General features: G+C 54.6%; 6 protein-coding genes across 6 annotated transcripts; 2 read left to right on the top strand and 4 right to left on the bottom strand.

Moving 5' to 3' along the window:
* Positions 1-35: 35 nt before the first annotated feature.
* Positions 36-1,319, top strand: CH63R_07665 (SWIRM domain-containing protein; the record flags this gene model as incomplete). Its single annotated transcript, XM_018302640.1, has 1 exon — positions 36-1,319. The coding sequence occupies one exon, from the start codon at positions 36-38 to the stop codon at positions 1,317-1,319; it is 1,284 nt and encodes a 427-aa protein (XP_018157418.1).
* A 2,781-nt stretch (positions 1,320-4,100) lies between these two features.
* On the bottom strand, positions 4,101-7,177 carry CH63R_07664 (Helicase required for RNAi-mediated heterochromatin assembly 1; the record flags this gene model as incomplete). The annotated part of the gene is made up of 4 exons (XM_018302639.1): positions 4,101-4,236; positions 4,292-6,463; positions 6,512-6,882; positions 6,935-7,177. The coding sequence occupies 4 exons, from the start codon at positions 7,175-7,177 to the stop codon at positions 4,101-4,103; spliced, it is 2,922 nt and encodes a 973-aa protein (XP_018157417.1).
* A 1,753-nt stretch (positions 7,178-8,930) lies between these two features.
* Positions 8,931-11,147, top strand: CH63R_07663 (Transcription factor SPT8; the record flags this gene model as incomplete). The annotated part of the gene is made up of 3 exons (XM_018302638.1): positions 8,931-8,949; positions 9,011-10,853; positions 10,913-11,147. 3 exons carry the CDS (start codon positions 8,931-8,933, stop codon positions 11,145-11,147), a joined length of 2,097 nt encoding a protein of 698 aa, XP_018157416.1.
* Positions 11,148-11,404: 257 nt separating this feature from the next.
* Positions 11,405-13,151, bottom strand: CH63R_07662 (Sugar porter family MFS transporter; the record flags this gene model as incomplete). The annotated part of the gene is made up of 3 exons (XM_018302637.1): positions 11,405-11,955; positions 12,009-12,825; positions 12,891-13,151. 3 exons carry the CDS (start codon positions 13,149-13,151, stop codon positions 11,405-11,407), a joined length of 1,629 nt encoding a protein of 542 aa, XP_018157415.1.
* A 1,112-nt stretch (positions 13,152-14,263) lies between these two features.
* Positions 14,264-15,004, bottom strand: CH63R_07661 (uncharacterized protein; the record flags this gene model as incomplete). The annotated part of the gene is made up of 1 exon (XM_018302636.1): positions 14,264-15,004. One exon carries the CDS (start codon positions 15,002-15,004, stop codon positions 14,264-14,266), a length of 741 nt encoding a protein of 246 aa, XP_018157414.1.
* Positions 15,005-18,166: 3,162 nt separating this feature from the next.
* Positions 18,167-18,541, bottom strand: CH63R_07660 (uncharacterized protein; the record flags this gene model as incomplete). Its single annotated transcript, XM_018302635.1, has 1 exon — positions 18,167-18,541. The coding sequence occupies one exon, from the start codon at positions 18,539-18,541 to the stop codon at positions 18,167-18,169; it is 375 nt and encodes a 124-aa protein (XP_018157413.1).
* Between the last annotated feature and the right edge of the window lie 1,584 nt (positions 18,542-20,125).

Genomic DNA, 20,125 nt, shown 5'->3' with positions numbered 1-20,125 from the left:
TCCATACTCCGCCTCGCCACCGCCCGCCATACATGATGGCTGACAAACCCAACCATACCGCCATTACACAGCCTACAACACCAGTCGTCTTTGACTCAATCCGCGCCCGCCAACTTCCTTTTAACATCTCCAAGATGCAGTCTTCCCCATCTGCACCCGTCTCGCAAACAATGGACCCAAAACACAACATGACGCCCCCACAAGCGACAACGATGGCTCGGGACACCAAGAATGTGTTCGACATCAGTAACCTCATGTCTCCCCCCGAGCCGGTACCCTACGACAATTTCAACCAGAACCAGCAACACAGCATGTCGATGTTTCCCGCTTCCCATCTCGCGCAAGAAGCGACGAAGCCCAGCATGCCCATGTCTCCTCCTGTGTCGCCCTATATCACAGAGGCAGGCAACGTCCCCACATCGGGAACATCTGCAAAGGATCCAATCCTGTACCCTCGCGACGATAACGCTTCTAGCCCAATTCAGCCGCCTTTGTTCCCAAGCACCGAATCAATTGAGCACCGGCGTATTGTCGAGGAACACATCGTTGCGCGACCTCCAGGCCTCTTCCGCGAGGGCTCGCCTCCCCAAAGAGAGGACTATGAACTGGCATTGCAACTCAAGTCCCAGGTTATGAGACTGTTTGCAAACAAGAGGAAGTCATGGTACGAGAAAGAGAGGGAACAGGTCAGGGCAGACCGAAAGCTGAATCACGCTCGGTGGAATAGCGTCGTGCGATATCAGACAATCGCCCCTGCAAAGTCTGCCCCTACCAAGGCTACCAAACTCGTCCCGGCCAAATCCAAGGCTATTACATCTGCCAATCCGAAGCCCGACCGAATCGTCAAGCCCCAGGCTCCTCGTCCTGTTCGTAGCAGCCCCCCGACTCGTCACATTCGCCGTGTTAGTGCCACGCCGGACCCTGCTCGTCGTGTCGTTGCACCAAACCGAGAGGATCGCGACTTCGCAGCTCTGCCCGACTATTGCCCACCGCTGTCTTCGCTGCCTGACAAGCCAAATTGCCTCAAGGTGGACTGGAAGGGCGCTCCTATCGACCTCAGTGATGATACCAATGTTCACTTGCTCCACCCTGACGAGGTCAGCCTTGCTGCCAACCTTCGGCTCGATTGCGCTACCTACCTCACGAGCAAGCGACGCATATTTGTTCGTCGCTTAGAGTGTGCAAGAGTTGGAAAGGAGTTCCGCAAGACAGACGCTCAGCAGGCCTGCAAGATTGATGTCAACAAGGCCTCGAAGTTGTGGACGGCTTTCGACAAGGTTAACTGGCTTGAGCTGAAGTGGATGAGCAAGTTTATCTGAAGCCGATTCTGACACTGTTGATCTCATGAATCATCTGGCATGATTCATCGGTCCCTCCAAGTACACTGATACCTCTCTTTCATTCCTATTATACGCATCACGAACTCTCACGACACCGCTCAGCTGTCTACGGCTCTCGCATGAGCCGGTTACACGACTTACTCTCGCCTTTCCTTGTTTGTTATCTCGGTACATTGCATACAGCGACTTTGGCTTGGGTCTGTTTTCCTTGGATCTCGCATCGTGACTGCTAGGTGGTTTACCTTCTGCTGCTCATTGTTTTGGTACGGGCTGGAATTTGGTCTCCATCTATTTTCTTCTCTCTTGGTTTTGGGGGTTTCCTTTACACATTCGGCATCATACCACAGACACAGCCTTTAGCACATCAGAGCATTAGGGATTACCACCATGATACCCGGAGTGCGACAGAAATCTGTTTACCCCAGTCTTGTCCAACCCACTCCACCCCATGTTTTCTTTTATTTGTCATTTGGTTCGGGATTTTCTTATCTATTTTATGCATCTGGCTTATTTGGTCATCATACCCCCTTTTCACGGTTTTCATGGAGGATATTCAATTACTGATCAGGGAAGGTTATCCCAAGGTCAAGGTGCCAGCGCCTCGCCAGTCGGCGGGTGTGATATGGTGGGAGGATTGGGTTCTTGGAGTGTGCGTGTGCCAGTGGGTGGGTACCCGTTGTCTTCCAGCAAAGCGACTGGCTACGTCTACTGTATGCTACGCAAGGCATCTTGGTTGCATACATTGGCGGCCACCCATCAATCGCAATAGATTGCGCACTTTTGGATGATAGTTAGCAAGCCGAACAATGCAAGCAAGTCCACACAAGACGCACTGCAACAATCGCCAACGAAGCCCCCTCGTTTGAGAAACCTAGGTCAATAGGCCTGTGACATCACAAATGGCTCTTTGCCTTGCAGAGCGATATGTCGATGTCGGTGTAATGTGGAATGCCCAGGCTCGGCCCTACAGAAGCATATGAGCGTGTCACTGTAGGGTGAGCCCGTACCTTGCGATGACACGCTCCTTAGCGGAGCACCCGAGCCGGGCTGGTTGATCGAAGACGTGGGCGGGATGTTCGGATCGACCCAGCGGTATTGGTGCAAGTGTCAATCGCTGCATTGTCTCTAGAGCTTAGCAGGGGGGGCATCTTGGGGTGCCGAGAGCTTGGCTGACATTGGTTGGCAGCGCAGGGCCCTTTGGTCGATCCACGCCTGCAACCTCACCTTTCCTCACCTGTCGAACAATGCGGGGGTGGGGTTACACTACCGGTCTCCGGGTAGAGAGGTCCACATGGATAGGTAAAATGAAGAATCGCTTCCACGTTCGAATCTTAGCGGCCTATCACCGGCCGGTGAATCGAGACCTGACGTGAATAGAATGCTAACAGCCCATGCAGATGGAGAGATCCTGTCTATGAGAAACGATGAACCGAGGTACAGTGTCGAGGTTCCCTGTTCCCCCCCAAAACGAGCCAGGGGAGCCATGTTTCGTGCGTTCGTCCCGACAGCTCCTCGCCCGCTCATGACCATGCCACATTCCCGTTGGCGATAGGGCCAATAAGAGTGAATGAGCATTGTTTGTCGCGAAGATCTGTGAAGAGCCTGAGAAAACAAAACGCCGCGTCGTTGAACAGGGCAGCCTGGATGTACCCGGAATCCCAGTCTTTTGGCATCCGCTTTGTGGTACTCTTTCCAACGTCACTGCGAGAAGCGAGATGGGACGTGTCCTGCGGTTGACGACTCGGACAGCGCAATTGGCCGAAACACATGGCCGAGCAAGAACGCACGGCGAAGTACAGATACCTAAACCTCCAGCGCATGGCCCGTTTCGAGCTTAACAACTCCAAACCACAGTTCGTCCAGTCCTTGTCGGACTCGATAGAACCGGGAAACAGAAACATGCAACAGCCAGCTCGTAACTGCATAGACCTCTTGGGGATGTTTCCGGTGAGAAGTGGTGCAAAGCGTTGCAGACGGTTGCGAATACTCGAGGTGCCTCAGCTGTGAGGTATAGTCTTCCCCATCTAATGCAGTGTAGAAGAGACGGGAGAGAAAGAGAGGAGATTCCTAGCGTTGATGCTTGTATTGAAAAATTTCGCTCCCGCTCTCCCGCAAGCAAGGTTAAATTCCTACCGCAGCGGGTGTGACCCCTGCCATCCCGGACGCCTCGTGCGCGCACGCATCGGGGAAAAAGAAGGTACCTTGTTAGTGTACATGCTTTCCCACAAATTTCAAGTCAAGGGGGGTGTGTAGGTAAAGTGATGAAAGTTGGTCACTGGCGATGGCCTGAGGCAAGAGGGGAAAGAGACCGGGACGTTTTGGGAGTGAAGACTGAGGACTGAGGCAGCAGCGACATCACGCGATAAGCTATCGATAAGATTGATGGCGAACATGTCGGGAGAAACATCACCTCTCCAGCAACCCATCTGGCATTCCTTTCCGTTGCGTAAAGTTACAATGATACGCCATGGCTCTCTGGTTTCTCACAAGTTTTGATTCTCGTACGCCAGGAGGTCTCCGGTCGAACCATGTCCAAGTACAGCCTGTCTCAAACCAGTCATGTCTCCGTCTGAACGAGTTCACCTCGAGGCAACGACTCACAGTCTCTTGAGAAAGGCAAACCATCCAGGCTTATTTGCTTCCAGTTCCTTTTGCCTTCTTCCAAGCTCAACTATATCCCGGGAACCAGGCAAGTCTCCCCTCTGGACTACGCCGATCTGCGCCTTTTCCATCCATGTAGGCACCGTGTGAGGCTCATTACTAGAGGTCTATGAGGTTCTTTTCGGTGGACAGCACGGAGGCCCTTGTGACAGTAGAAAGCTCAGAAGACGTCTGCGCGGTACTGGCCGCGGACCTATCCGGGATCGAGGCACCGAGCGCCGGTTTGCAAGAACCACTGAGAATCGTATTTAGCAAGGATTCGTCTTCACAAACTGAAATGGCCCTCCTACCCGTGGCACTTTTGTCCGCACATCGATCCATGAATGCCGGTTTTTCGCCCACAGCGCATCCCGCAGCCTCCTTTGCTTGCCAATCTCTCCCAATCATCCGGCTGCCGAACACGAATCTCCCTGCCGTGCGCCTCGCAGAAAACCGGCATGTAGTTGCAGGGCGGGCACTTCATTCTTTTTAATACCTCGCTCCAGATAGGCTGGGCTGATGAAGCCAGGAGGTTCTGCGTGTCGCCAAGAACAACGAGCAACCGTCGAGGCCTGCTGAGGGCTACAATTGCGCGCATCTGGTCCTTGAGGAAGCCTGCATCCGGCTTGCTTCGGTTCTTGGGACTCCGGGTCACGGAAACGAGGACGATCTCGTTCTCCTTGCCCTGGTATCCGTCCACTGTTTGGACTTCGGGCCCGGCGTCATCTTCGCCGTCACCGGCGTAACGACTAGCGAAACTATACTTTCGCCGGAGACTGTTTAGAATGTACGACTTCTGACCGTTGTAAAAGGTCAGGATAGTAATATCGGACGGGATGGTCCCGTTGAGCACCAGGTAGTCGTACAGCCCAACAACCATATCAGCTTCGAACGCGTTGAATTTGCTAGAATACCGATCCGAAGACTCGGCGTGCCTGTGGTCGAACCAAAGTAGAGTTTGCGCACCCATCCCGGGGATCGCGCCCTGGCTCTCGGTACAGGGGTGATCGACGAGGAGTGGGTACCAAGCACTCAGCAGCTTGCGAACATCCGGTGCCATGCGCCTCTGTATTTGAAGGCTCGAGTACTCCAGCCCTCGCTCAACAAGCTTCTGGAATAGCGAGACTTTCAAGTTGAAGGGCGGCCTGCTCAGCTCCAGGACGTCGGCGTGAGGCGCAAGCTGCATGTGATCGCCCACCAGAATGATCTGCTGCAGGGAGGGGAACAAGGCGGCAGTAATGTTTGCCTCGCGGATTTCGGCGGCTTCCTCGATCATCATGACCCGTGGTTGCGTCGCAGCAATAAGTCCGCGGTACTTGGTGAGGCCCGTGGTCGTGCACCCAATGATGCGTGCCCCTGACTTGCGGACGGTGTCGACGTCTTCTCTCAATCGGATCAACTTGAGTTTCTTGACGACCTCGTTGACCTGTTTGAAGACGGTGCCAAGAGCCAGCTTGGTCGACAAGACGTGAAGACGCTCGAGGTACTGGTAAACAATTCCGCGACAGTCAGGGGCAATATCCCAAAGATTTGGATTGCCGTCGAGGAGTTGCTTAGCCAGGGAGCTGCTACCCGGGTCATGCCCTGCAATGTCTGGCAATCTCATGCTATTCCATCTCGACATTAGAATGGGCTTGCCTGTCAACTGCTCCTTCATGTTGCGAACCGCAACATCCTCGCTCGATTCATGCTCTGACACCACCTCGACGCCGGCACCACCATTAAGGGGAACGTGGATGCTACGATGAGGCTTTGCGGAAAGTACTTGGTCACCGAGCCACGGCCCGAGCGGATGCCGTGCGACTTGTCCTCCGATTGACTTGACGTCTCCATCCCAGGAGACCGCGATGGAGTCATACTGTTTAGAGCTGATCAAACCAACCTCCCGGAAATGTTCAGGCAAGATCAGCTGCTGGTTACGGGGAGGGAAACAGCGTTTCAAGAGACGCCTTGCCTGGGATTTCAGAATGTCAAGGCGTTTCTGGTACCCGTCCCTCCGCCACGTATTGCCCCGAGACTGCACGCGGAGGCTGACCAAGGACCTGTCAGAGACTGTCTTGTTCTTGGACTGGCCGCCGATACGGACGAAGTTGATGCCGAGGTTGTGACAACGGACAAGAAGCTCGTCAACAGTGTCATTCTTTTGTGCCGTGACAATGATTGGCACATCGAATGGCTGCATGCTCAGCAGAACCTTCAGTGCTGCCATGGATGTGTGGGTCTTCCCGGTCCCGGGAGGGCCCTGTACAATAGCCAGCTCTTTGGTGACCATTCGCTGCAGTGCGAGCATTTGCGACTTGTCCAGTCTTGCTTTCGATTGCACATAGTTTGTAATGTCGCCCTGAACGGGGATGGGCATGGACGCTGATCGACGAATGCCGTCGTTGAGGGTCGAGATATCCACCGAGGACGCGGAGCAAGGCATGGATGCCAGTCGATCGACGCTGTTGGAGCCTCTGACTAGGTATTTGTCGAACGGTGACCTAGAGACTGTTCAACTTTGTTTAGTGATGGCCTCTGGGGAGTCTTACTCGTCCTGTGCCGCATGCTTTAGACCCTCCAAAACATGTCGGACGGCCTCGAAGTAGCTAGAGCGTGCTTCTATCATGACGTAATCCTGATCGGGGTCCATGAGACCAGCGGTGGTTTGGGCATCGTGTATCTCGAGATCCAGCGGAGGGGGTGTCATTGGACTGTCGATGAGTTCGTCGTACCGACCAGTTACCGAAGCCACAATGCACCGCGTTTGGAAGTTGTCCCACGCAGGGGACAAGGCCACGATCGTACCCGGGACCAGCCGCTGAGAGACGGGCCAGTTAATATAATGTCGGGCACGCACCGAAGAGAAGGTGACGCGAATCATTACCCCGAGTCGGATGATGTTGGTGCCACGGACAAATACCTAGACATATAGTGTCAGCACATGTCCCCTCCAGTGGCATGAGGCTTCTCACATCGGTGTATACACACGTCTCGGCGCTCTCTATCATCTCAGGGGCGGACCTGTACTCTTGCACTGCTTTACGGATGGGCTCTACGCCTTCATGTCGCAGGAGTTCGTACTGAACCTCGAAATAGGCGTCTTTGTGCAGATAGACGGCGTTGAGATGGTTTTCCCTGGGAAGCTCGCCAGCTTCCTTCATAATATCCTCGGCCAGGGGCAGCTCTGGCGTATCGCGCCAACCCATCCTGTACATGAAGATGAACGTGTCACCAAGTGATGATGTTCGGCCGGTCTTGACTTGCCTTCTGCAATGTGACTGGCATGAGAAGGCTGGGGTTTAGTCGATGAACATTACAAAAAGAAGTGCCAGGGGAGAAAGCAGGGCTGCAGGACGGGTACTTATGGGAAGATATCAACTGTTTGTCGGAAGACAGAAGGAGAGAAACCAACCACCAAAGACACAGCCTAAGGTGGTCTATCCAAGGCGAGAGCCAGGAAAACATACTGTCAGGTCGACAAAGACAAGCTCCACATATTAGAATGCGTTACAGTGTAATCAGCGCCGAGCACACTACGTGGCTAGATACCGTATTGTGCAAATAGAAAGGGGGTGGATGATCATGGCTGTGATGGATGGTAAGTTACGACACCTTGCCAATCCGTTTGTCGGATTAGCCTGTGTTGGTATGAGTTTCATGCACATTACTTGTCGGTGAAGACGGTTGTCGGTTGCGTGCAGAAAAGCATGGTCAAAAACAATGCCACCAGCTAAGGCCCTGTCTGCATGGGCTATGGCAGCTCTTGTGTGGTCTGGCAGAATCCTTCGAATTCGGGTCAAAGTCATGATGGGTTTGTAACAGCATGAAAACTGGGAGGAAAACGAGGCCAACAATCATGTCACCCTCAAGATAGTGCTGAGATGTGATAGCAAATGTCAGAAACCGGGCCTGCTATAGTTGTATCCAATCAGTTTGGCGAGAGAAAGGCGTTCTTGGTGTCATTTGTCGCTTGATTGCTGGCCCTCAGACAGTAAGCGTGCTCTGACATGCCGGGCTGGCTTGCTTAAAGAGACCATACATTGATTGAGTTCAAACTAAATAGGTAGGAGGGAAAGGCTTCACGGAAAGAAAGTGAGCAGACACTTGATGAACTGATGACCGGAGTGATGCCAATGTGAAAGAGGGGCTTGCAAAACATAAGTGTCGTCTCGTCTCCCGCGGGGCCGGCGTCGTTCCTCCGGGCGTCCCCGAAGTTCAGCCGGGCCGGACGCTCTTCAGGAACGGCGATAGGTGAGGTACGTACCTAACTAAAGCGGTCCCGTAGGAGGCCGTCCCGATCCACGATAAATTACGATGCAAGGAAACTTGGTTGAAAACACGGTTTGCGTACCGTATGTGAGACTGAGAGAGTGATACTGAGAGTAATAGCGTAATTTCGTTGATGAGAACGTAGTTTCATGGAATGCGCAGAACCTAAAGCTTCCTATGAATCAGCATAATTCCGGACCTGGGCAGCTTTCCTGTAGGATGAGCGCAAGTCCAGTCCCAGGGTAGGTAAGTTAGCGTGGCTGGGTCCGGTAACCTTGTAACTTGTAAGTTTCCCCCCCGCCCGTATCACCACCTAAGAATGGAACGCTAAACTGTCCTGCGCGCGGCGCACAGAGGTGCGCCGAGCTCCAACCTAGTCACGTCGCGACTGTCAGCTTTCGCGACGATTCCATGCGAAGCTGAGACCACCACCGGCATCACCACCTTCAACAGCCCATTGCCGCCAACGTTTCCTACATCTGGCCTTGGCTTTGGTTAATGATTGGAACTGTGTGACTGCCAGAAGTTGTAAATGCACCACTGAATCGCAACCTGCTCAAAAGAGCTTCCATCTTTGGCCTCTGCGCAAAAGCTGCCAACGTCGTGACACCCCCCGGAGCCCACAGCGCGACCCCCACTCCGTCCTGAGCTTCAACCTGATAATCAGCTGCTAGACTGGTGTTTGCTAAGCTCTTGAACATGGATGACGATGATAGAGGTATGTTTGCGCGCTCGGTACTATCACGCTCTTCTGCTGACCTGCTGCTGCGGCAACTCAGATTCCAACGCGAGTTCCGAAAATGACCAGAACGACCAAAACGACCAGAATGACCAGGACGAGGTCATGGAAGACGTAGACGATGCCGAGGGGGACATGGAAAACGACGAAGAAGACAACGATGATGATCAGGATGAAAACGAACGCGAAGAAACGGGAGACGATGCGCAAGAGAAGGGCGATGAGGCAGCAAAACAGGAAGACGCCAGAGAGCCTTCCAGAGCCGGATCAGCTAGCGCGCGGGCATCCCCAGATGGCAAAGGCAAATCACCAATGCCGTTCTCGGATCTTTTCCCGACCGTACGGCCAGAAGCTGTCAGGGCCCGGCTGTACGATATCGTCCCTACGATGGCCGCCCCGCAGGCAACGAGCATCAACGCCATCGCCATCACGCCCGACCTTAGATACTGGATGACTGGAGGCTCGGACGGCTACATCCGAAAATACGACGGCCCGGGTACAATCAACGGTAAACAGCTCCTGACAGTTGCACAGCGGCACCCCTTTGTCGATAGTGTCGTCAAGGCGGGCATTTTGATGTCATACTGGGAGAACGAAGAACCGGGCCCACCCAACCCTAGAGGCAACGAGGAGCATGTGCTATCGCCCGTGTATTCCTTGGCCGTTCACTCACAAGCATTGTGGCTTCTATCTGGTTTGGAGTCTGGCGGCATCAACCTTCAGAGTGTAAGACATGACGAAGGAAAGCGCATCACATGCCTGCAGCAACACACCAATGCCGTTAGCGTCTTGACACTGTCACAAGACGAGAAGAGCGTGTTGAGCGGCAGCTGGGATAAGAACATCTACGACTGGGATCTGAATACTGGAGGTGTGAAGCGGTCGTTTGACGGTAGCGGAGGTCAAATTTCTGCCATTGAGCTTCGTCCCGTCAACGGAGCCCCCATTCCCGCCGAGGCGATGGAGGAGGAAATCAAGTTTGACCCGACTTTCACATCGAACAACGGCAAGCCCTTGCGGAACAGCACTGTGGATGCTCCGAACGGGGGTGATGCATTGGCGCCTGCCACCTCCGGCGAGATTGCAGAAGGGCAGGCATCGCCCGCACACGAGTCGCTCTTCGGTGGTAGTGACACTGGGTCTCTCTTCGGCGATAATGTACCGGGCAACTATGGTGCTGATGGTGATGATGACGACGAATTTTCAAGGGCCATGGGTGACATGGGAATGCCGCCTCTTCACGATGGCTCAGGACAGGATGGGGGAATGGACCATTCTGCCGACATCGACATGACGAATGCATTCAACGCTGACTCGGCCTCGGCACCGGCGGTTCAAGCTCCGGGAAGCGTCAGCCCAGACGCTTCAAGACACCAGCCTTTGGCATCAGGTCCAGACACCGCGGCAACCGATGGCCCCTTGGTCCAGGACGGTGCAACCGATGCTGAAGCACAGCCTCCTGTCCCCGACGTCTCCGAGACCGCTCCGGTGCCCGATACGCAGGCGGATGAACCAGCACCCGGGTCGCCGTCTATGGTATTCGTGTCGGAGCCCGCCGTCCCAGCCATGGACCCCACCCAGTCGGCCGACACGATCTTCTTCTCCGCAGCCATCGATGGTACGATCAGGCTGTGGGACCGTCGCGTGCAGGACCCTGTTGCTAGGATAAGCAACCAGCGGGGTGTGCCCCCTTGGTGTATGGGTGCCTGCTGGAGTCCAGATGGCAACTGGATCTATGCTGGCAGGCGAAACGGAACAGTAGAAGAGTACAGCATCCACAAAGCTAAGAGCGGCTGGGAGACGGAGCGGGTTCTTAAGTTCCCGGCCGGTAGTGGAGCAGTGAGCGCAGTGCGAGCCATGCCGAATGGTCGACATCTGGTCTGGTAGGTCTTGGAAAGAAAGGGTGAGCTGAAATGCTGTATCGAAGCTGACACACAAACAGTGCCTCGCATGACATTCTTCGGCTGTACGACCTCAAAGACACGCGGGCCTTCAAGCACTCGACGGTCCCCTTCCTGATTATTCCTGGCCCCCCACGTGCCGGTGTCATTTCGTCTCTCTACATTGACCGCACATGTCGCTTTATGCTCTCAGCTGCCGGAACACGTGGTTGGGAAGGCACAAGCACCGAAGTCCTTATAGGTTATGAAATCGGCGTTACCGAAGAGAAGTCATGATCCCATACTTTCCTGCCAAATTTTTTATTTATTTTAGTATCAGAAAACAAAGGGGAGATAGAGTCCGTTCCGAGGCATTTGACTGCTACTTTTCCAGGATAAGAGGCGAAGGAGCATGGATGGAGCATTCTTGGCAGTGTAAAATTTCAGTTGGGCAAGATACATGCGTGTTTGGAGTTGTAGCGGCTTCAGGAACCATCATTAATACCCTTCTAGTCGCATCAACTGTCCATACTCTTCGTGAGGCCATCAACCCTTTATAATGGGCTGCGATGACCTGGACAAGTCATACTCTCGATGATGTGACTTTTAAAATTGCGCGCCGGAACTCGCTGTTCGAACAAGTTGTCGAGCTCTTCATACGTGCGCCCCTTGGTTTCGGGGACGCGGAACCAGGCCCAGATGAAGCACAGACAGGCCAGGCCTCCGAAGAAGAACCCGAGCTTGCCTTGCATGTTAGCCTCGTCCGGGTTGATCATGTACGGTATGGCGACAGTCATTATGATCCCAATGACTCCCTGGGCGGCAGTGGCAAGAGCAATCGTCTTTGACCGGAGTCTTGTGGCCGATGCTTCGGAGATGAGGACGAAACAGATGGGGCCAACAGACAGATCGTAGGCAAAGTTCCAGATCAGCATCAGAGACGACTCCGCCCAGGCGACACCCTTCGGCCGGCCCGGGACACAGTCGAGGACGCCGATGAGGAGCTGCAAGACAATTAGAGCGGCCAGGCCGGTGATGTAGATGGTGCGCCTGCCATAGTGAATCAAGAAGTACCAAGACATCACGGTGCCGAGGAACCCGACAGCTATGAGAATCGGTTACTGCACAACACCACGTGGGCCAATACTGGTAGCTTACCAAGGAAACCAATGGCCATTTCAAAAGCCCTGTCGGTAGGCAAACCAGCTTGCTGGAAGAAGTATGTGCCGTAGTTGATGAGATAAATGCCGCTGAGAACCTGAGAGCAGTAGGCACCAGCCGAAATCTCCGTTCGTCTCAGGTTGACGCCCTTCAGACAGTCCCCATACGTACTGCCTGCTTCCAGCTCTTGCTCAAGCCTGTCGGTCTCAATGATGAACGCCAGTGAGGCGGCGGCATTGACCTCCTTGGAGGCCAGTCGGCGGAGGCTCGTCTCTGCGTCGGCCAACCTGCCCTTACGGACCAGCCACCAGGGACTCTCTGGAACAAAGAGTAGACCGGGCAAGATGACAAGAATCCAGAACCACTGTAGTGAGAATGGGAGAGAGTAGGCCCAGTGCGTATCGAGCTTCGAGGTCCCCGCCGTGACGCCATTAGCCAGAAGCTGGCCCATGACGAAGCACAGGTTGACGTAGGACGTTAGGTGGCCACGGAGAGCCGTGGGGCAGACTTCAGATGCATAAGCCGGTGCGATAACGACGTACATGCCCAGGACGAGCCCACCAAGTAGCTCGCCGACCAGTAAGACGGGCAAGGAACGTGCGAGGAACTGGATGGACACAATGCCAGCGGTCAGGACTACGCAAGTAGCGAAGGTCAACTTCCGTCCTAGCCAATCCATGGGATACGCCGCGAACAAGGCGCCGATAACTTGGCCGATCGGGTTGCCCATAGAAAGTCCGGTTTGCCATGCAGCACCTGATGAATGTGTCAACACTGTGAGCTCACGAATCAATGTTGGGCACATTGTGTCATACTGATAATGTACTAGAGCCGGTCAGTTGGAAGTTCAAAAAACAGCATCAAAAACAAGAAACTCACGGAACCCTCATACTCGTAACCAAAGTCTCGCTGAAACTGGGGCGTGGCGTAAAGGTTCCCCAGCAGTTGCGGATCAAACGCAAGCATGATGACCCCCAGGGACACAAAGGCAGACCACCCGATTGCTGTGGGGTAAAGCCTGATGGCCTGGGAGAATGACAAGTTGTGCTCGAGGCGGATGGCCTCAGCCAGGGCTGTATCTTCGACGCCTCTTCGTGTGGCCGAGGCGACGGCGATGGTCTCGATATCTTTTGGGGCCATTGCGGAACTGTTGCTGAATGATAAACCGTCAACTCTGTCTAGGAGAGGGCGATTCTCATCGTCGGCCTCGGCCGGTATAGGTGATTGCGTAGGAGACGAGATCATGTTGTTGTTCATTTATATATCCGTGATGCTCTGGCAGGAACAATTCATGTTGTAGCCAACGGTCACGGTATCAGGACCACCCTTCTCTCTTCGCCGGCAAATACCGGCCAGGGTCTCCGAACAGCTGGCCGCTACAGAGTTGCGACGAGATCCGGATTCAGTGCAAAAGGTGGTTGGCGGATTTGCAAAGAAGGAAAGAAAGGGGGGAAAATAAAGGCCCCTGGCCAACTGGAGGAGGAGAGAAGGCTGGTGGGCGGTGTGGTATTTCACAGATGGACGAATATCGAGGCGCGAAGCAACAACCCAGGGGGGGGGGGGGGGGGGGTAAATCCGGGGTAAGAGGCCTGGTCGCACATGCCATACTGCGCTTGCAGCGGAGGTGGACCGTGAGATGTCACGGGAGGGTGGGGGAAGTACTTTGGGGAAGGCCTGCCTTGGCTTGTCTCTCGGGGCTTGATTAAACCGCGGGCCATGCATGCCACTTGCGTTTTGTAATAGCTCTAAATAACCAAACCATCTACCAAAAGGCCCACAGGCTAGTGGTTGCTGATGCAGGTGGTTGTCTCCAGCTTGTATACCTGCGTCGTCCACCCTCCATAGTAACCTGAACCGTGGTGTCGCCGTCGTCTTACAACCAGGGCTCGAGTGATTCAGTAAGATCATTCCTCTGCTGGCGTCCGTCTCCAGAGAGTCTCGGGTCATGCCGAGGAAGAGCCTGTAGTACTTCGAAAGGATAGAGCATCAGAAAGAGCATGTGGTCTGGCTATAGTGAAACTGATTGATGCGCACGTGTTGGTGTAGATACATAGATGCCGGTGACGATGGATTGTTTGTTACCACCGGAGTCATCAGGAAAGGCTCCAAGAAATGCCATTTACTTGGGGCTTGCAGTCTTTCAAGTTTTGGCACGACTCGAGCCTCTTAAGCCAGTAGCGAAGAAGTGTACTGAAAAATGAATTAACAAGTGCCATGGCTGGCTGGTCTCCCTAATGATTGAACGTCAAGCCCTACGATTTACCGGCCTTGCCGTTGTGTGTCTCCTTTGGATCAACATTAACAACCCCTTCGGATTCGTCTTGCCCCAAACCCAACTCAGCGGGCTTACAGAGAAACAGAGATTTGGTCGGGCGCGGAGGGCAATGCCGCTCTTTGCTCTTCCCTTGACAGTCACACACGTCCTCTTCGTCAGCGTCATACTCCTCGTCAGCTGGGTGATACCCAACAGGCAGAAGCTGCTCTTGCAAGCGCTCCGGGCCACATGCTATGCTCCATGAGCCCAGAGATCTATCGCTGTTGGTGCTCAATTCGTGACGCATATAGTTGCGGCCCACAGATACAACTGAGCTGACCGGATCCTGAAGGGGCCGACCATTCTTTCTCTTGTGCCCGAATACCAGGGGGATACCGCGACGTTCAGGTCCAGGGCTCGAAGTTTTCAACGACAGGCCCACCTCATCAGAGTAGTCTAGAAGACCTTGGTCGGATATACAAGAACGTTCTGATCGTAGTATGCCCCTGAGCAGTGGGAGGCCCTGCCCGGGGTTGCCTGACTCTGGCACTGGCATTTGCGTGGCGAGAAGACCCTGAATAGGATTGCTCCGTCCGCTTGACATGAAATCTGTCTGGGGGACAATTTCATCCATGCCAGCAAAGGATTTGGCGCTAAAAACCGCACCATGCAGGCTGTTCGACGAATCCTCGTGGCCGGATGTCATTGCAGCGTCGCCGATGCCCCCTATTTCTGCCATGTGTTAGAGCTCCCTACTTTCAGGGTACGACAACGGTTGGGTTGCACTGCAGAGAGTCGTGGATAGGTTCATTGGATGGTCTGAATGGGCCAACCCGCTGGATCCTGCCTTCATGCCGCTCTTATATCATGAACTATGAACCAGCTGTTGTTTCCTTCCACGGTTCGCATGCCTCTTGTAGAGCTTGGTGCGAAACAATTGCCCTTTGTACCGAAGTTTCTCTCTCCCCAGTTGACACAAGACTTGAGGCGTAGTTTGTAGTGTACGACAATACTCAAGAATCAATAATGTTGGGTTGCTTCACGTTTGTGAAACCAATCGAGAGCTGTACGTTGCTTGGGTTCTCACAAGGCTCATCAAGAAGCTTGTGTTGGTTTCCATCATAAGAACTCCTCACGACAAAGCACATATGACATTTGACATTTTGGCCGATCGGCTCCATGCGAGTAGCCATTGGGGATATGATAAGCTTTTTCACACTTAGCACATTGTCTTGTCTTTCAACGGTAAACGTCACAGCTAGAAACCAACGACCGACAAGTGGGCATATGAATCCCATGGAACGAACCAGCAGCATGTGTATACTTTGGCAGTTATACGGAGTCTCTAGCAGCGAGCATTGGCATCCCAACCTGTCATGTGCACCAAGCATACAACCGAACACAGGGGGTGAACGAATACGCACAGTGAACCAATCTGCCTCTCATATTGTTCGTTGTATTCGCCGTTGGGCGGAGGGGGCCGTATGAAACCCTCCCAAGTCCCAAGAGCAAACGCATGGCAGGCTGAGCTAAAATCTTTGGGGGACGGGGAGCCTGAATCAATGCCAATCGACATTGCAATGATAGCGAGCAACCGGATCGTGACCTCGCCGATCGTCCACTTTGTAACATGGAGGCGCGTTGGCGGCGCCGCGCAAGTGACGACGTGAAAGAGACGCAAATGTTGCTCACGATAACCCAAACTAGGGGCAAGTACCATAGGATGAGGCAAAGTGGCACGCATCATGGGCTCTCCCCCTTCCCTCAGGTCGGTTGCCACAACGGAAACTCGTAATTGTGTAGGGCGGCAATGATGACGCAAGGCACAACAACACACACGTACACTCTCATCTCCCAATCTGCACTGTGAGCCGGGGACCATGCAAACGAGGCCTTAGAAAGGCATGGAGATAAGCCCCTAGCCCATAGGGGCAGCATGATCTACAAAAACAAACTCCGCCCGCGTTATCCATGGGTCGCTTTAGTGCCAAACCTTTCTCGACGTCGTCGTTCTCAATAACTTGCTCCCAAGACGACAAAACCCACCGCCAGACGTCAATTCCTCGGACACTTGTGATGCGCTTGACGTCAAGTTCAGCCAGAATCATTGACAGCGATGTCTCGCAGCCTATGAGAATATTGTTTGACAGCCCATCGTGAAACTGCGCAGGGAAGATTGACAGACGAAAGGGCCAGGTTTCGACGAGCCAGCGAAGTAGACAAAGCTCTGATCGAGCCGACAAAGGGCTCGGGTCAAACAACCTCTGAACCGTCGGATCTATTCGTACGCATATGTCGAGTGAGGTTTCCGTTCCCAGTTCTCATCTGCCCCCATGCGAGAGATGAGGAGGCTAGGCCAACTAAATTTCGGGTTGAGCCCCCGAGGAATGGAGAGAGTAGACCCCGTGCTGTGTCTGTTGGATTAGTTGCTTTCCTCTTTTTGTTACATGGCCATCCGCAACTACAGGTTCGCGGGATCGATGAATTGCCCGAAGCTAGGAAGAAGATCAGCAACCTACGGCCGATCACATCCCCTCAGGCTCCATAGCAACGATTCACCATATTCGCACACCCTCGCTCGGTGCCTTCTTCCTTTCTGGGCCCTCATGGTCAGAGTCTACGGCGTAATGCCCACGACACATGACTCCAAACGGTCCACATGATCAGCAGCCGGTCTGACCGAACTGCAACCCGCCCCCCTTCTTACTGGCTCCGGGGTGCTTCAGACTTTCAGACCCCGTTAGGAGGCTACGCATTTCAGCGACATCTCCGTTCCTGAAAGTTCCAGACGCCACGTTCACATTGATAAAATTGGCCGAAACTCGCCATCACGTCACGTCGATGGATACTCGGACCTTGATCGACTATTTGGCATAGTACCGCTGCCTCGCAGGCCGTAAATAGAGTTGTCGAGATGGCGCAGAACGGCTGATGGTCTCTGGAGGAAAGATGACCGCGAGTCCGCCTATAGGCCGACCCCTGGACGGGATGGCAATACCTTTCTAGAGGCCGAATGACAGATGCCCGGCGTTTCATCGTTCTGTTTCGGGAAGAAGGCGTCGTCCTCGGAGATGAAATTCTCGTACCTTCGTGTCTGTCAGCGACCAAGGCTGCGTCAATGCGGAAAAAAGGACAGGCGGTCTCGTCCCATGCCAAGTGCTTCAAGGCGACGCCAGAGCCCGTCGAAACCTTGCATCCGTCGCGAAACCTGTGCGGAACGACTGTAGGACAGCGCGTCCAAGGTAGGAGCGTTCTGTGTGTGCCTCAGAGAAAAGCCCGCGGGGAATGGGCCTTGCCGTAGATCTCGGAGAACCACGGCGATCAAGTGGGTTGGGTGCCGCGATGGAGCCGTCGAGATTAACCTCGCCTCGTTGTTAAGCCGTGATGGTGTCGACTGGCTCCGACCCGCTGCAGCGATTTGTTGCAGTCAACAGGCTCTAAGCGTGCGCGTTCCTGAAACAGGGCATCTGTTCGCCCTTTAGCGTGGCGGGACCCGGCTGAGAAGACCGTGATGGGATGGGATGGCAGAGGCTATGGGACGTGAGCCTGGAGCATTGACATTCGTCTTGGACCCGCGAGCGCGGTGGCTTGCTTTGTACGGATACTGAGGCAGAGAGTCCAGCCTCGGACGGAGACAAAACGCACCGTCGGCATGGGAAAGAGGAGCCGCTCCACCACGGGCCGAGGATGGGGACCTAGTGGCGGCACATCGCTCGAGGAGTCTCCCAGCCAGCAACTGAGCACTGTTACGTCGGTGCGAGGCTTCAGAAGTGATGATGGGTTTAAGCCAGCAGGCTACAGTCGACGACAGACGGGCCGCATTTGCGTCCATCATAGAGCAGTTGGCGGAACCTATGTTTGTTGACCTTGAAGTCGCTTGCAGGAGTGGTTGTTGGTCGATTCAAGAATTGGGGTGAGGGGGTTCTTGAGAGGCGTCGACGAGGCTTGCAAGCGTCGTAAAAAGAGGAAGACCGTGACTGGTCGAAGAGCGGGATGAAGTCAGTTCGTACGAGTGCGGGTTGGGAGTGTGACTCGCGAGACGGCGCGCGGCGTCGCGAGGCATCCAAATCGAGCGAAACCGAGGCGGGTTCGGGTTCTTTGGCGGTTGCATGCCGGCCGGTGCCAATCCCAGCTCGGAGATGGTGTCCACGCCCGCGGGATTAGCTGCAGGGCCAATTTCCTCAAACGGGCAGACACGGGCCGCAAGGTGAGCATAGTGAGCAGAGGCGAGCCGGGACTGCTCGTGTCTGAGCAGCCCGTCCCGTTGTTGAAACATCCAGGCACTGGTAACGACTTTGTACTAAGCCGGTTCGAGGGATGCGAGTTGGGAGAAGCCAAGCCTGCGATTTGGAGGAATTGGCTTTCCGGCACCTGCTGCTTGAAAGCTGAACCCCAACGCGTATGGATGCCAGCGGGGTAGTTGGCAAGTTATTTTCTTCTTCGACGATGAGGCCGAGCCCGGTCACCCCGTTTGGCACGTTTGATCACGGATACGGCGCGAGACAGATAAAAGAAATCGTCGATGTCGCACGGGGGGCGACATGGGGCCGAAATGGGGGGAGGGGGCGCGAAGAGGTGCGGATAGAGTGTGAATCAGCAATGTGTCGGTGTCGGCGTCGCGTGGTGTTGATGTGGCGGAGATGCATCATCGCGACCACGTCGTGGATGGCCCTGATGGCGCCTAGTTCCATCACATCCGTCGACGAGCGCGGACAATCTAGGTCAAACGTTGTAGAAGCCGGCTCCAACGCAGCAGTCAAGGTCTCGGCAAGGGACGATCGTCAAAAGATCATTTGATGTGGTGACAGCGGTTGGACGGATCTCGGGGGCACAAGCTTGTCGTGGCACCCCCAGCTGCCGCTAAGCCACATGTGTGCGCCGCCAGCCCACAGGCTCATCAAACTCAGTATCTCTGATTGAGTGCTCTCGGACCCTTTAAGAGTCTGCGCGTTGCTTTGCTCTTTCCCCCCTTTTTTCTTTTGGTTCTGCCAAGCTCATTCCCCTCGGCAGACCACTCTGGCACTCTCGTCTTCCTTTTTTGGCTCTTGGCCCTGATCCCGGGCCTCGTCTTGTCGGGGTCGAGGTCGAGGTCGAAGCCGCGGCGTATCTATCGTACGGGCGGGAGGGGGGTTTGGCCCCATGGCCCATATCGCTGCCCTCCTTTTTGGCGTCCGTCACTCACTACGACAGGATGGAGCGACTTGGACCCGGTTGTCGAGAGAGAGGGGCGGGCGGCTTGGGACGGCCACGAGTATGGCTTAGTCGGGGCTGTTGCCCCTGAGCTTGGGCGGCCGGGCACGTCGAGAGCTAGCGGGTGTTCCTGCGTCAATGAAGAGTGATCACCAACGACTTCTGTGAACCAGCAGCGAGTAGCGCATTGCGTCCTAGCTGGCGAAAGGGTGGGCGACGCCGGCCGTGTGAGCCGGCTGTGGGAGGGGAGGAGTGGTTTCACATAACCACTTGCGAATGGGGGATTACCTGGTCCCGCCTCTGGCTTGGGGTCGAGATCGGCAACTCGCCGAGAGGCTGCCCTCTCCCCCTGGATCCTCGTCCTGCGTCCTGTCGTCCGAATTGGCGGATGCCCATCCCATGTACGTGTTCATGACCAGGTGCTAGTCGGCGCCGGAGAAGGAGAAGAGACGAATTCAATATTTATTTACCCACTCGACTGTGGGACTAGGGCCCCACGTAATATGATGTGCTGCTGTCCGTCGCCGGCTTCTCCCCTCCCCTCCCCCATGCACCTAGGTTCAGGTTATATCGCGCGAAAGGTCCAGGATAGATCGCTGGAGTGCATGGCACGGTTCTGTGAAAAAGTTCGGACGGAGGTTACGGAGTAGATACCTGGTCATTGGCTGCG

Source organism: Colletotrichum higginsianum, chromosome 5 (genome assembly GCF_001672515.1).
Source record: "Colletotrichum higginsianum IMI 349063 chromosome 5, whole genome shotgun sequence".
Classification (NCBI taxonomy): domain Eukaryota; kingdom Fungi; phylum Ascomycota; class Sordariomycetes; order Glomerellales; family Glomerellaceae; genus Colletotrichum; species Colletotrichum higginsianum.
This window is presented reverse-complemented; position numbering and strand designations above follow the sequence as displayed.